General features: G+C 35.0%; 1 protein-coding gene across 1 annotated transcript in view; it reads right to left on the reverse strand.

Annotated features, from left to right (window-relative positions):
- Positions 1 to 16,905, reverse strand: part of PCNX1 (pecanex 1) — a 219,248-nt gene that overhangs the window by 153,413 nt on the left and 48,930 nt on the right. Inside the window, 2 exon segments of the mRNA XM_036737003.1 lie at positions 792 to 837; positions 5,922 to 6,027. Coding sequence (XP_036592898.1) covers positions 792 to 837; positions 5,922 to 6,027 — 152 coding nt within the window.

Consider the following 16,905-nt stretch of genomic DNA (forward strand, 5'->3'; position numbering starts at 1 on the left):
CCTTGGCTCAGCTTATTACTGAGCTCATCATGTATAGATTCTAAATGGATTTCTGGTGCAGAAGCCCTTAAAGAGAAGGCTTACCACACAAATATTAGAGGTGACATATTTTATTGCTCTCCCCAGGATGCTATAATAAGGCTCTACAAATAATGAAATACCACTATCTCACAAATAATAAAAACAATAAATAACCCAAAAGCAAACAGTATGGATTAAGTAAGCTGCAAAACATGGCAAGAGATGACTTCTAATGGAAAAACAGTACAAAAGATAATAGTTATTAAGGATATTTGTGACTATGGGAAAAAAGGTAGACTAGTTTTCTAGCAAGAAAAAAAGAGGCAATAGATGAATAGCCTAAATGTTATAGTAGTTACCTCCAAGATATTAAGAGAAACAGAAGAAAGCCTCCAGCCCATTAGATGGAATCTCTATAGAGAAATTATGGAAACACATGAATCAGAGAGTGAGAAAGCACAGAAAGGTTTCGATGAGCACCAGTGAAATTACGAAGCCTTCAGAATGTAAAAGTGTCAGTAACAACACCTTCTGCAGGAGACCTTTCTTTACCAGTCCTCCCCACACTAGTTTGTAGAGATCTTGTGTTTTACTCAATTATTTTCATGTTGTCTCCCTCATGAAAATGTAAGCTCCTTGAGGGCCAGTGGCTGTTTGTTTTTGCCTTTCTTCTTATCCCCAGGTCTTAATAAATGCTTTATGACTGAGTGATATAAGAAAAAATTAAACACAGACAATGAGATAATCTTCAAATTAAGTTAAAATCTAACCTTTAACGGTTGCTTCTGTCCCAAGTCGAGGTGAGCCAGACCCAATCTGGAAACAAAACATGATTATTAATTATGGTATTTCAAACATTCAAATTAGTTTTATAGAGCAACAGATTAATGAACTACATATTGATATGGTCACACTGTTATATACTTTCAGTCATTCTTATCTTGACCCAAAAAAGCAAACTGTGTGATGTTATTTTGAGTGAAAAATAAAAAGAATATTAGGTGTATATAACCAAAAAGGTCCTATGTTCCATAGAGTACTTGCAATTCAGGGTTTAGAAAACTAGATATCCTATGGCATGTTAGACATTCAAGTTTGGTTGTTACAATACTGCTTTATTTTAATGTGTATTTATGTTTGTACTGCACTAATGAAGTATTTATTTGTAAGTGCCTACTTACAAATGGTATTGAAAATAACTGAAGGTAAAAGCAATAAAAAATAAGGAATTTCCAGGTTTAATATATACAAGAATAAAAATTTGATCACTGAACTTCATTTTAGTGATGTTAATCAAAAGTATATAAAACTTCCATGAAAGATTTAAGAATTCTGATCAACATGATGTCCAAGCACGTTTCAAGGACTCATGACATGAACTACTTCATGACAAAGAGGTGAGGTATTCAGAGTGCAAATTGAGACATGTTTTTTGTACATGGCCAATACAAAATATTGTTTTATCTAACTATACATATTTCTATATGTTTATAGAATCTATACATATTTAGTTTTCTTTTCCAACTGGGAGGGGGTGGGGAGAAGATGAAGGGAAGGTAGGTTTTTCTTAGTAAAAAAAAATTGTAATAAAAGGATATGAAACCTCTTTAAAAATTTTACAGTCAAAAATTATTACACTAACTCAAGAATTATATAAAGGGAGTAAGTAACAGGAAATGCTAAAATTCATCCCAGAAAACAAAGTATAATAACAGTGGAGCTATTAAACAACATTCTTGGCAAGTGTTCCTACAAACATAATTTCAAACAGATTCAACAAGAGAGAACTCAAGAGCCTTAATTGAACTTTAGGAAAAAAATAATATCTAATACATTCATAGAGTTAATATTCATAAAATGTTTTATTACTATATCTATGCAACATGAAAAATTTGAAATTTAGTCATTTGAACAAGGACTATCATCTTCATAAAATAGAAAAAATAAACTGCTTGAAAAAACTAATCAAAATTAAGTTTTGTTAAATCACCATAGCTTATTATTTTGATCCCCTTCTATTTTTAAAATTAACCATAATTCTCTGTCTTTAGCCCAATTTCTTCTTCAAACCAGCCCCATAATAAGTAGGAGAGAAAGAAAAAAGTAATCAAAGAGATGGCAAGTTTATAAATATTACTATAAAATCATGAGATCAATCCATCTTCATAATCCACCCTACTCTTATACTAGGTAAGTTGTACAGGTAACTTGTTAGACCATTTGATATGATGATTGCCACGCAGTATATGTGAAAAAGATTCTCAGCTGTTCCCAAGCTGAAATCACAATCATAAAATTATTTCTCTACAATTCTTCCTTCTCAGATGTAGTCCTTTCTTACCAACCACCTTCCACGAAACAAAAACACCCAAAGGTAACTACAAGTATATCACCAAAATGCAAGAAAAGAAAAAAACAATACTTTAGGAAACATGTGGTTTGGTGGGCAGAGTACTGAATTTGTTCAAGGAACCTGAACTCTAGAACTAGTGTCCTTACTACCTAGCTCTGTAATAGTGGACAAGCTACTTAACCTCTCTAGAACTACATTTCTCTATCAGTAGAATGGGAGAGAGCAAAAGCACAACCAGGTAATTTTTAAAGTTCCCTTTTCTACCTCAAAAATTCATCCTCTGAAATATTCTTCTATCTCCTACTGACAAAGCAATCACACCCTTTAACATTTAAACTAGGGCAACACAATAAACCTACCAAAAATTCCCAGCTGTAAAAATGCTTTTTTTTAATACACACACATACACCTCCCAAAACAAAAGTTTTGACAACAAACTTCTGAAGAGATTTCTAAATGGCCTTCATTTATAATTGGGTACTTAATCTTCCTATATTATTAACTGGTTAAAAACTCTGCAAATATGTAAGTAAAACACCAAGCTCTGGTTAAGGAAAATAACAAGAATATGTCAGCTGTGTCTTTAGCTTAAAAATAACTCTGAAAATCTGAAACTATATATCTAAAAGGCAAATTAGCTTTCAATAGCTTCCCCATTCCTTTAAAGGATTGTTGCTCTAAAAAAAAAAAAAATTTAGTGTTTTTTCTTAATACTGTTAAGAATTGGACTATCCCCCTAAACTAAAATGAATAAGCTATTGTGATACGAAGTTATCAGATAGTTTCTAAGGATAAATGCTGATCTTTCATTTTCTAAACAAATGAGAAAAGCATAGGTCCAAACCCTGAGTAAATGAGACATCTCAGGGTAGTCAAAATCTGATTACATTTTTCAATAAAGGGCCTGACTATGCAAATGCCAAACAAACTAAAATTTCTAATCATTCAAAAACCAAAAGCCCAATTATCAATTTATTATGCATAAAAGATAAGAATTTAAGAATGAGTAATGCTTTCCCCTTTACTAGATTTGTTTTTAAAAAACAGAGGTTCCCATCTAATTACATATAAGTATCTCTCACAAAACAGTATTCTTCCCCCTACTTGATCTACTTGCAACGAACATATGGGATAAAATCTAAGTACTAAAAGAGATAAATATTGTTGACTGAGATTATTTTCCCATTTGCTTTGTTGAATAGCTAGAAATACAAATTTTTAAATTCTGTCCATCTGAATTTGAACAAACTTAATTATAATCAGCAATCATGAAATCTATTGCAATTACAACATCTTATATGTTTATGGCATTTTATAGCTTTCATTTACATTAATTCATCTGATTCAGGGACAGTTCTCCCCTTGGCATGTACTACAGAGAATCTGTAATCTAAGTCCCTTATTTTCAGATGAGAAAACTAAGATTCAGGAAAGCTGAATAACTTGACCAAGGACACACAGCTACTAAGTAGCAGAGGAAGTTCTATGACTCTAAATCTAGCACTTTTTCCAGCCAGCCCAGTCAAGGTATCTGTTTCATAGGACATCATCAGTAATATTCTGCTGTTATAACAAGAAAACTCCTGCCTCTGACACTTACTACTTGTGTGACCTTGGTCAAGTCACTGAATTTTCCTAGGCCTCATTTCCTTCCTTATAAAAGAAGGTTGTACTAAAAGGTTTCTGGGGTCCCTTACAGCTCTATATCTGTGATTCTAAGATGTACATCATCACCAATGAATAGCTAATCTGTGCTTATTGTGTGCAGGATTCTGTTAAGGGCCAGGGAAACCAAGAAAACTTCTCCTTGAGAAGTTTACAATTTGGTGACAAAGACAGAACCAATAAATAAAAATAACAAATTGTGGCAAGTATCATATTAGTCGGAGTAGAAGGTATCACTGAGTAGGAGAGAAGGTAGGGCTTCAGACAGGAGTTAAAGGGAGCAAAGGATTTTGGCATAAATAGGAAGAGGAGGTCATTACAGATAAAAGGGGCAAGAGCAAAGGCACAAGGGAAAATGCATATGATGTCTTTAAAAATACATTTGTTAGTCTGACTAGCAGGATAATTCACGTAAGTATAAGCAAGTCATCAGAGCATGCTAGAAATTAAGTAGAAGCCAGACTATGTAGGACCTGAATATAGAATTTTGGAAATTATTCAATGAGTAATGAGTTAGGCAGGGAGTGACCAGGTACACAAGTGATAGTGCAGAAAAGAGTGATCTGACTGTGAAATTTAAGATTAATAGGCTGGACGGTGGAGAGAGCCTGAAGAAAAGAACTGGAGAAACCAGTTAGAAAACTAACTACAGACATAGAGGAATGGGGGCCAAGAGTGTTACAGCAGCAGTGAGAATGGAAAGAAAGGGGCAGACTATATAAAAATCAAAGGGTCTTGGGAACACCAGGGATCTCAGGAAAAAGGCAAAAATTTTGGGAGAATTCAAGGTTTCAAACATCGGCAATTAGATGGATCATAATTCTACTGAGAAAAACCATAAGGAAACTGGTTTTGAGAAGATCAGGAATCCAGTTGGAGCTGTAATTTAAAGTGATACTGTAACAACTAAGTAGAGACTTCCAGAAGGAAATTGCTATAGATAAAACACTGCTACCTATACGCCGAGCCATTCACCAAACTTAGGCTAGTCCCAAGGCAACAAATATATCATGCCACCATTTTACCATCTTTTAAAACAGGGCTATTAATTTGTTGATGCCTATCTGATTGGCATATTAATTGTGTAAAATAAAATTATATGAAAGTCCATTAGGAATAAAAGTATTATCCCAAAGACAGCATATGAATAGGAAAAGGACCCACATGTACACAAATATTTATAGCAGCTCTTTTTGTGGTGGCAAAGAATTATAAATTGAGGAAGAACGGCTGAACAAGTTGTGGTATATGAATGTAATGGAATACTACTGGGCAGATGAGCAGGCAGACTTCAGAAAAACTTGGAAAGACTTATATGAACTGACGCTGAGTGAAGTGAGCAGAACCAGGAGAACACTGTACACAGTAACAACACATTATGCGATGACTAACTTTGATAGACTTAGCTCTTCTCAGCAATGCAAGGATCTGAGACAACTCCAAAAGACTCATGATGGGAAATGTTGTCCACATCCAGAGAAAAAACTATGAAGTCTCTATGAAGATCGAAGCATATTATTTGCTCCCTCTCATTTTTTTTTTTGGTTTGTTTCTTCTTTCTCATACTTTCTCCCATTGGTTCTAATTCTTCTTTACAACATGACTGATGTGAAAATACGTTAAATATGAAATAAGAGCCTGTATCAGAATGCACACCATGGTGGGGGGGGGAGGGTAGGTGGGGAGAAAACTTGGAACTCAAAATCTTATGGAAGTGAATGTTGAAGACTAAGAATAAAGAAAGAAAATTTTTTTAAATTATAAATGAAAAGCTTTTTAATAACCAAAACAATTTTAATCTATCAGTCAAACAAATTTCAAATGAAAGTAAGAGGCACATCAGATATACTATGAAAACATAAAGAATAGTAGATGCTCCTACCTGATTGCTTGGGTCTAGACCAGCATAAGAATTTCGTGAACTGCAACCAACTGGGGGTGTAGCCTCTCGAATAAACTCAGACATTTCAATACCTCCACCAGGGTCACTATGGAAAAAAGTGGGAAAAAAAAAACTCATTTGAGCAAAACATTGAGACTAATCTTTGCTGATTCCTGCTAGATTTTTAAAAAATTTACCTACTTATTTTTTCCCATAAACCTCAGGGGTTCCAATGACTGTGATGGTAATTATGTATTAAAGTGGCTTTTTAAAAAATTCCATCCTATACTTTAAGTCTGACATGTTACTATTTCCTGTCAGAAACACATAGCCTGATTAATATACAAGGAATCCATTAAACCAAGCTACTTTCCTAACACATTAGAATCACACCTTAATTAAAATAATGGGAATTCTGGAAACTGCAATAATTAATTACCAATAAGAAGGAGTATTGTTCACAGGATAAAATGTCTATATATAAGGAATCAAATACCAAACATAGTAGTCATGATCGGCACAAGACACTTCAACTTATTTGATCCAAAAATTAATGAACAATTAACAACCATTTGGTAAGTACTTACTATGACCCAGGCATTATGCTAGGGATATGAAGACAAAAGGAAAATACACGCTTCCCTTGAAAAACTTACACTCTAATGTATGAGACAACATGTACTTACATAATATATACAAAATGAATACAAGATAATTTTTAGAAGGGATGTCCTAGCAGTTGTGGTAATCAGGAAAGACTTCTTAAAATAGATTGTGACTCTTAGGCTAGCTTTGAAGCAAACTAGGGATTCCAAAAGGTAGAAGCAAGAAGGGCGCGTATTTCAGGCACAACAATTAGGGAATGTTTGCTAACTTTGGAGAGAGCAGTTTTAGTTGAGTAGTGTAACCAGAATGGCCTTTGTTTTCTTTGAGTGACTCAATTTATCTCAGTGAGCTTTACTAGGTGCTAAGCCCCAGGCCTAAACCCCATAAGGTGCTAACATAATCCATGTGGATGTGAAGCTCCCAGGGTCCTAAGGGGAGGGACCAACTCAAGAACCAATCACCAGAGCCTGAGCTCTGGTGATTCAGATGAAGTTTGATGTCTGAAGCCCTATAAGAAGGGAGGACAGAGCCATTTGTGCGGGGCTCTGGAGATGGTGTTGATGAGGAGACTCTGGGCAGCTGTAGCTAAGGAGCCCTCCAGCTTGTAAACCTGGATGCTGAAACTTTGTTGAACTCCGGTAACTGTGTTAGGATTTGAATCAGACAAAGTCTGTTGATGTTTGTAATTTCTTTGCATTTTGTTTTGAAGTTCAGGTGCTGGCTTTTTCTCCTGAACTAACTGAATAATATTTGAATGCTGAATTAAAAGTAAGCTTGTCAACCCCTTCACCTTGCTTCCCTTGCTTAAGCAGATCAGAAGAACCTGTGCTGTTGGCAGCTTTCTGGGTGCTGGCTGTGGGTGAATCTTATACCCCCACAGAAGCTGCTACCCAGACTGCTAAAACAAGTAGTAAGGTCAGAATCCAGAATGCAGGGGGTTAAGGAGAAAGTAAGACAAAAGGAAGTGAAAGGAGAAGCAGCAAATGCATATAGCTTTTTCAAGGAGCAAGACTATGAAAGGGAGGAAAGAAAACAATAGAAGAGGTGGTAGGTTCAAGTCAATTTTGTGTTTTGTTTTGTTTTTTTTAGGATGGGAGATATTTTGGACATGTTTAGGCAGAAAAGAATCCCAAAGAGGGGGAAACATTGAAGATTAGAGAGCGACTGGATGACAGTGAAGGCAATCTGTAGGAAAAGATAGGAGAACATAAAGGAAGAATGTACAAAGGTTGACTCTGGTCAGGAGAAATACCATCTATCTCTTCGGCTGAGACTGCAATAACAGCAATGGAAGGGGATAACATCAAGGCATTGTGAGATGAGGAAGGATTATCAGGGTAAACCCTCATTTTTGGGGGGGTAAAATGTTAATAAATATTTTGAGGAGAAGGTCTCAGCTGAGAGGATGAGTAGAAGAGTTGCTATTGAAGGCTTGAGGAAAGATTTGAAATAGCCACTGTGGATACTGGGCACAGAGAATCAAGTAGGTAGGAGTGAAAGAATCACCTTGCTGCACTGAGAGCTAAGTTGGGAATACGTAAGTTAAATGTGAAGTAATCAACAGAGTTGGGAGACTTTCCTATGCTTCATCCAACAGCATGTGAACAGGAGCAAAAGATGACACTGCTTCACCTTCTGCTGCCTATTATTTTAGTGTATTACAGGAAGAAACTAATTATAGATGCACAAAGTGAATGATGTTTAGGAATAAGAAAATTAGCAGATTACTGTCTGGTCTATCATAGAAGACAGTAGGATTCCAATGTCTAAGCCTAGGATGACTTAACAATGGGAGGCAGCTATTGGCCCAATGGAGAGAACAAAGGACCTGGTGTCAGGAAGACCTATGTTCAAATCTGACCTCGGATACTATCTGTGTGACCCCGGGCAAGACACTTACACTGTTCGCCTCAGTTTCCTTATCTGTAAAATGGGGATAATAATAGCATCCACTCTCCCAAGGGCTGTTGTGAGAATAAAATGAGGTATTTGTAAAGCATTTTACAAAACTTAAAGAACTATATTACCACAAAAAATTACAGGGTTATTTTTGTTTTCAGTAAAGTTATTTTACAGAATTATGACCACTAACTTATAGTACCTTAAATGTAAAGCTTCAGGCTAAAAATAAAATTCACACTGTTGAATGCCATTTACCAATAAAGCAAGTTCATTTAGCTCAGTTCTAATAGATTTGGGAGACAAAGAAGGAAAACTAAGTTCTCATAGATTTGGAAGAGAAAGAAGGAAAGTAAGTAATGTCTCATAGCTAGAAATGCCCACACAGGAGAAAACCCTACTGGATTGGCAGGAAGACTATCTCAGAGTCAAGAAAAGGCTATAAAGGTCTAAAAAGTTCAATGGAGAAAAACAGTACAGCAATATACTTATGATCATCCATGATTTCAGAATATCAATGATGAAGCATGATACCCACCTCCTGACAGAGAAAGGTAATAATCTCATATAGTTCCAGTCAAGATCAATGGTGTACTCAATGTAGAATTTCATTTTGTTGGACTATCATATTTTTTTCCTTTGCTTTTGAATAGGGGAGGGAGAAGTAAAAGAGGGAGACTATGGATATTTATAAAAAGATATTTTTTAAAAAAAAAAAGGAAAGCCAGAACTAAACAAACACAAGAAGGGGAGCTTTTATAAAGTTATATGATAAACTTATTATATACTTAAAAAAGAAAAGCAAGATCTTCATAAGTCACAAAATAATGTGTAATCTCCCCTTTCTGTTCTATAATGTCTATGGAAATTCTCATTTTACTTGATGTTTAAGAAAAAAATAAATAGAATATAAGAGTAGAGTTGTAGTTGCTCTCAAGTTCTCTGTCCACATTGGTTAGTTATACTAGCAGTAAGTAACCAGAAAGATGGCTGCTACCTGCACTGGACTTCATCCTCTAATCTTGGTTCCACTGGAATTATAAGGAATAAGATAGGGACAGAGAAGGGATATGCATGAGCACACCAAACAAAAATTAGAGTTTCCTCATACTTCTACAGAAGCAATTTATAACTGCTACCTGAACCATAAAAAAAAAACCATAATAAGAACAGTTTATATTTATATAATTCTGTCTTTTAGGGCCTTCATATGCATTATCTCATTTAATCTTCACAACAACCCTATATGGTAAATCTTACAAGTATTATTACCCCCATTTTAGCGATAAAGAAATTGAGATTCAGAATGATTAAATAACTTGTCTAAAATCACAGTTGTGAGAAATAGAGTCAAAATTCAAACCCAAGTCTTCTGACTCCAAGTTTAGAACTTCCTACAACTGAACTACACTGTCATTAATAAGGCAATGAGGTGTTCTGAAACATCCTAGTTTTAGGTTCCATTTGTTTTCTTGATCTATAATTATACTTTGATACTTAAAGAGCTTTATTTCATTTGAATCTCTCCAAAACACTTTGTAATAACTCTCTAACTTAATAGACAAATTCTATGACTTACTACAATGTATACCCCACCCCAAACACACACACACACCCCCCACCACTTGCTGGCTAACCTTCTGGTGTAAAAGCCTAAGCCTGGACTAAAAATCTTTTCAGCTTGGTATGAGCACAGGTTTGCTTTCATACCACAATAAGTCATTAAGGAAAATATGGAAGTTTTCTTCACTTGTAGCAGGGAGAAAATATACTACTACTGTATCTTTAAGTTCTTTCTAACACAAAACAAGTTGCCCTGAAATTCCATAGCACTTCTACTTTCTAGGATAAGAAGTGGTCAAATGGCCAAAAAAAAAAAATTGCATCAAATTTCTCTGTTAAGGGATTGTTATACAAGCTATATAAATAATTAATAATTATATAAGATTAACAGCCATTCCCCAATAGATAAATGGTCAAAGGATATGAACAAATAGTTCTCAAAAGAAAAAATGTAAAGTATTCAAAACCACATGAAAGAATGCCCCAAATCACTAATAAGAGAAATGCAAACCAAAACGACACTGAGGTTTCACCTCACACTCTGCAAATTGGCAAAGATGAAAAAAAATGGCAATAATCAACATTGGAGGGATTGTAGAATAATAAGCACATTAATATATTATTGATGGAACTGTGAAATACTACCACCATTTTGGAAAGCAATTTGGAATTATGTAAATAAAGCAACTTTTTGAACCAGCAGCACATTCCTGGGATTACACCCCAAGGAAGCCACTGACAAGAAGAAAATCTCGATATATACCAAAATATTTATATACCAAAATATCTTTGATGGCAAAAAATTTGCCATCGAATTTGATGGCAAAAAAAACCATAAATGCCCATCAATTGGGAACTGGCTAAACAAAATATAGTATATGAATGTAAAAGAATATAACTGTGTCATAAAAAAGATGTGTGTGATGAATACCGAGAAACACAGAAAGATTATACATTAACTGATAAGAGTAAAGTAAGCAAAATCAAATAAAAGAAAATAACAAACGCACAACTAGAATAGTGTAAAGGAAATAATAAAAACACACCAGAAGTTCAAACGTGAATGCAACAAAATTACAAAGATCAAGTATGACCTGGAATGAAGACATATAAGACCCCAAACTTCATAGAAGGAGGAAGTCTACAGGTGGTGCACATTGCACATTTTCATACTTTTTCAATGTACTGCTAAGTTGTGCTGATTCTTTTCTCTTCTGTCTTTAAAAAATACTATTATTATATGGAATTGCTTTCTGGGAGGAGGAAGGATACCGGGGGAAGCTATGATCATGTAAAATAGAAACCATCAATAAAAACTTATTTTAAGGAAGAGAGGAAATGACATCTAGTAAAGTAAGCAATATATCAAATTCAGCGGATATGTTTTCTACTTTGACTTGCATAGCACTAAATAAATCAGCCCTCAGAGGCGTACACCTAGAAAATATACCTTGGAATGCCCATTAATGTTCATCTGCATAAAGCTCAATGAGTTTTAAGGAAACTGCAAGCTCTAAGTCTATGATCCTATGATTGTGTGGGAATACTAGTAAGACTATACTAACACCAAGGTATTAAGAGCCATTCAGTCCCACTAAGCCAAAATCAACCATTTAAAAACTAAGGGGCCATGAGGTTAAAGCCAAATGTAATCTCCAGAACTACCAGTTAGGGAGGCCTAGGCATTCTGCTAATAATGGGTAATATGGAGTTTATGTATTTCATTGAAATTTTTTAGTGTAAGAAACTGAGGAAAGCACCTGAAAGGACGATGTTTGAACCTCTCTAAGACCTCAGAAAATTTCATGGAATTGGGATTATGAAAACTGGGTATGAACAATTGCAAAATGTACCCTAGCTGATTTGCTGAGGAAAGCAAGAATTAAAGGCTATAACAAACAGAATAAATTTGTTCTTCTGAAAATTAATCTAACAGAATGCATGCTTTGATTTCAAATGTAAATAGTCCCTACCCCACATTACCAGTATTACTGAGTCACAAGAGATGGACAGAAAAAGTATTACACTGCCAAATACTAAGGAAGAAAAATTATAAACTACTACTTATAAGCTCATGAGAAAAAAAAAGGACAACAACGTATACACTTCCACTACTGTCCTAAAAATATAAATGTAAACAATAACTGCAGAGACTGTCTTCATAAAGAAAATTACAGGAAATATTAAAACATAAACCTCTCTAGAGTGGGATCCACAGTTCTCAGCACACTTCATTTTACATAATCACATCTTCTTCTATGTAGAGTTCAGTTTGTCAGTTCTTTCTAAAACAACAATACTGGGGCAGCTAAGTGGCGCAGTGAGTAGAGCACCAGCCCTGGAGTCAGGAGGACCTGAGTTCAATCCGGCCTCAGATACTTCACATATGTACTAGCTGCGTGACCTTGGGCAAGTCACTTAACCCCAACTGCCCTGCCCCCCCAAAAAATAAAATAAAATAACAATACTGTTATGTAGTAGAATGAAGTATGCTAAGGTATGTAGATCCTACTCCACAGTGTTCAAAAAATGGCTTTTTTCAAAAAAGGCATTGAAAACGAGAACTCCAAGATCAGATGTGTTTCATTATTAAACAACATGACTGTTAAACACATTCATAATTCTGGAATGAAGTAAAATGGGGAGAAGGGAAAACAACAAAAATTAGAGGGATGGTAACTCAGTTTCAAGATTTTAGGAATAGCTTCCTAGTAATTTAAATTGAGGGATTCATTTTCTCATCACATTATGCTGTACCTCACCTACCAAAAAGCTGATTTCAAAAAAGATTAACAAAAAATAAGAAGGTGCCTCAAACCAGAGCTCAGCAGTTTCCATACTACGGTTTGTGAAGCAAATGACATTTTCCATCTTTTATATTAATGACTCTAGCAATCAAATTGTTAAAGTGCCAGTGTTTCTCAGTCAGCATATAATACAGTAGAAAGAGCATTATATTAGGAGTCTGAAGACTTAAGCTACTTATCACAACACAGAATCTCAGAATTAGAAGAGATCTTAAAGAGATCAGCTAGTTTAACCTTTATTTGAAACCTAAAATCCCTGTACATCTTTAACAAATATTCAACCTCTTCTTGGAGATATCCAGTGACATCAGAGTTACACTAATTCTCCATACAGCCCACTGTACTTCTGGACATCTCTTGTTAAGAGATAAACATCTTAATAGATTATGAGTCAAAATCTGCTTCTCAGAAACTGCAGCTCACAAGGGGACAAGCACATCAAGGCCAATCCCTCTTCCACAGGACAAACTTTGAAATACAGGAAATGTCAATTATTATCTTCTTTACGTTCCCCAGAGGGACAAAAATCTCTATTCAAATCTAACCATCTCAAGCTTCTCTAACCAAGGTTCACTGGGGATGATTACAACACCAGGATTATCAGTCAAGCTCTTCTGAACAGAGTTCTGCTTGTTAATTCTTTCTAAATTGTGACATCCTTAAATGGGCACAATCCTCTAGATATGGTTTGACCACTATGGTGCAACTAACACCATCCTTAGACTCTTATTTCTTCAATGTAGCATAAGATTGTACTAGTTGTTTTGGCTGGCATATCATGCTGTTCGTATTAAGCACATAGACCAATAAATTGCCCACCTTTTCCATGTGAATTGCTATTTAGCCATATCACTCTCAATCTGCACTTGTGCAATTAAAAAATAATCTAAATATAAAATTTCAACTATCCTTATTAAATTGCTCATCATTCCAATCAATCAATACCTTTTAGGAACTCCATGCTGTAATGTAATATATTAACTATCTTTTCTGCTTTTACACCATTTATAAATCTAAAGAGCGTGTCATCTCTCTGCAGCCAAACAATTACTAAAATTATTTAAAACAACAGGGCCAAGGACAAAACCCTAAATTAATCTGCTAGATGGGGCATCTAGGTGGCACAGTGGATAGAGTGTCAGGCCCAGAGTCAGGAAGACTCATCTTCCTGAGTTCAAATCTGGCCTCGGACACTTACTAGCTAGGTAACCCTGGACAAGTCACTCAGTGGAGAAGGAAATGACAAACCACTCCAGGATCTTTGCCAAGAAAACCCTAAGTGGGATCATGAAAAGTCAGAAACAACTGAACAACAATCTAGTACATAGTTTATTCCAGTTTGATTTATTCCAGTTAAAGTATTACTTACTAGCCATGAGACCTTGAGCAGATCATATATTTGCCAAGTCTCAATTTCCTCAGCTATAAAATAAGGAAGGATGATATTTCCTCTACCTACCCCCAAAGCGTTACTATGAGTACTATATGAGATGCATGCAAAAACTTTATAAACAGTGAGGTCCTATTTTAAGACATTATATTCCACATTCTCTTTGAGCTATTATTATATTCTCTCTAGAACTAAGTTTAATGTAAAGCCCTTGACAACCTGGTCCCAAATGACCTTTCTATCCTTCATTACCTTCTTTATGACCCAACAGAACCAGACTTCTTCCTATTCCTCATATCTTGACATATCATCTCTCACCTTTAAATGAAATGTCCTCTCTTCTCACCTACACTTAATATCCCTAGTTTCCTTCAAAGTTTGGTTCAAGAGCTATTTCCTATATAGACCTTTTCTGATTTCCAGAAGAGGGGTCTTCTCTTCTAAAATTATCTTATATTTAGTGTTTATACTTAAATATGTGCATGTTCTCTCCCTTGATAAAATAAAAACTTTTGGGGGCACGGCCTGTTTAGTTTTTGCCTTTGTATCTCTAGCATTAAGAGTCTAGCAGACTCTTAATAAAAAAAGTTTGTTTATTGACTGTAACTAAGACAATAAACTGTTAAATAAATGTCAAAAATGTCATCTCCCTAAACAAGGCCTAATCTGAGTAAACCACAAATAGAATACTTTGTGATAGAAAACTTAGTCTGATCAGTGAACCTGACAAATTAAGAAAAATTCTCTTTTAGTTATTTTTTTACTACTAAATCTGAACTCTACTAAGTGTAACATTTAAACTTATGAAAATAACTTCTTCTAATCAAGGGATCTCATATTTCTATCACTGTGTTAGGAAGAAAATAATTTGTAAAGTATACAAAATGCCATGGAAAGTATCAGATTATATTTTTGCTTCGAAGACCATAGTCATATTTTCAAATAAGACACTAAAGGTTATTCAAGTAATATAGGAAATTACATGCAACTTCATAATCTCACTGGAAACAAAGTCTTAACATGGCTTGTTTGCAATGAGATTATTAGAACATATGCCACCATTTTTAAAAAATTTAAATTCTATGGTGAAAAACACACTTTACCCAGTAAATTCTGAAACTTAGTGATGAATAAAATAAACAATTTCTTTCAAAGCAACAAATTACTAGATAATATAATTAGAATGATGCTCAAATCTAGTAAAATGCCAAAGCGCCTAACTTCTACCACTAAAAGAACTAAGACTACAACATGGCAACAAATCTCATACTGAAAATTGTTTAACTTTTGAAAAACTAAAGTTCTATTTATTAAACATGAAGGAACATAGGTTCATAAAATTCACATACACTAATGCATTACATTAAATTCTGTGAATCATTTAAAAGATTCTAATCTCATTTATCACAGCGAAAATAGTTTGCTCTTCATCCACCTACTTCTTTAAGTGAACTTCTAAAATGTAACTCAATGCTGTAATTCTCAGAAATAGAAAGCATAAGAGTGGACCAGTTTTGTCCAAAATGCAGTAGGAATATACACGTGTTACAAAATCTATCACAATCAAGAACTTAATCTCTCCCTATGCCTCATTCCCTCCTGATTATTCTTTGTTCTCATAACAACCTTCTAATCCCTCCAATCCTCAGTATTTTCCCAAGTTGCTAGCCCTGCTCCAGCTTCACTTTCCTCCCTTCCAAACCTCCACACTATTTTTGACCGGTTGAACTCCACATACTCTTGAATCCCTTGTCCCCTTGTCCAATGGTGCCAGGCTCAGCTTTTTTAAAACACAAGCCTTGAATTACTTTCATCACTGGCCTATTCATTTCACATGCTGCAGAAAGAAGATGAGAATTAAGGCAAAACAAACAACTCTCCTGAAGGGGTATATTACAAATTTACTTCATTTAACTTCAACAGGGTCCTCACCATAACAAGAACACCTTTGATTCTTCCCTAAATCTTATTTCACTCTCCATAGAAGCTATTCCGAACTTCTTTCCTCAAGCTCTTCCACACAACTTTTCAGTCAAGGACACTGACTATTTCTTTACTGAGAAAATTAAGTCTATTCCCTGTGAGCTCCCTCTTCTCCCCCCTCTCTTCCTCTAAAATCCCTTGGAATCATCCTGCATTCTCTTCTTCTTTCCTCCAGCCTCTAACAATGAGGTAGAATGATGTGAGAAAACCATGAAAAACAAGTCAATGACTTGCTAAAGGAGACCCAAAAAAATACTGAAGAAAATAACACCTTAAAAAATAGACTAATTCAAAAGGCAAAAGAGCTCCAAAAAGCCAATGAGGAAAAGAATGCCTTGAATGGCAGAATTAGCCAAATGGAAAAGGAGGTCCAAAAGACCACTGAAGAAAATACTACCTTAAAAATGAGACTGGAGCAACTGGAAGCTAGTGACTTTGTGAGAAATCAAGATATTATAAAACAGAACCAAAGGAATGAAAAAATGGAAGACAATGTGAAATATCTCATTGAGAAAACCATTGACCTGGAAAATAGATCCAGGAGAGATAATTTAAAAATTATTGGACTACCTGAAAGCCATGATCAAAAAAAGAGCCTAGATATCATCTTTCAAGAAATTATCAAGGAGAACTGCCCTGATATTCTAGAGCCACAGGGCAAAATAGAAATTGAAAGAATCCACTGATCACCTCCTGAAAAAGACCCCAAAAAGAAAACTCCTAAGAATATTGTCAC

This window comes from Trichosurus vulpecula, chromosome 8 (assembly GCF_011100635.1).
Source record: "Trichosurus vulpecula isolate mTriVul1 chromosome 8, mTriVul1.pri, whole genome shotgun sequence".
NCBI classification, from domain to species: domain Eukaryota; kingdom Metazoa; phylum Chordata; class Mammalia; order Diprotodontia; family Phalangeridae; genus Trichosurus; species Trichosurus vulpecula.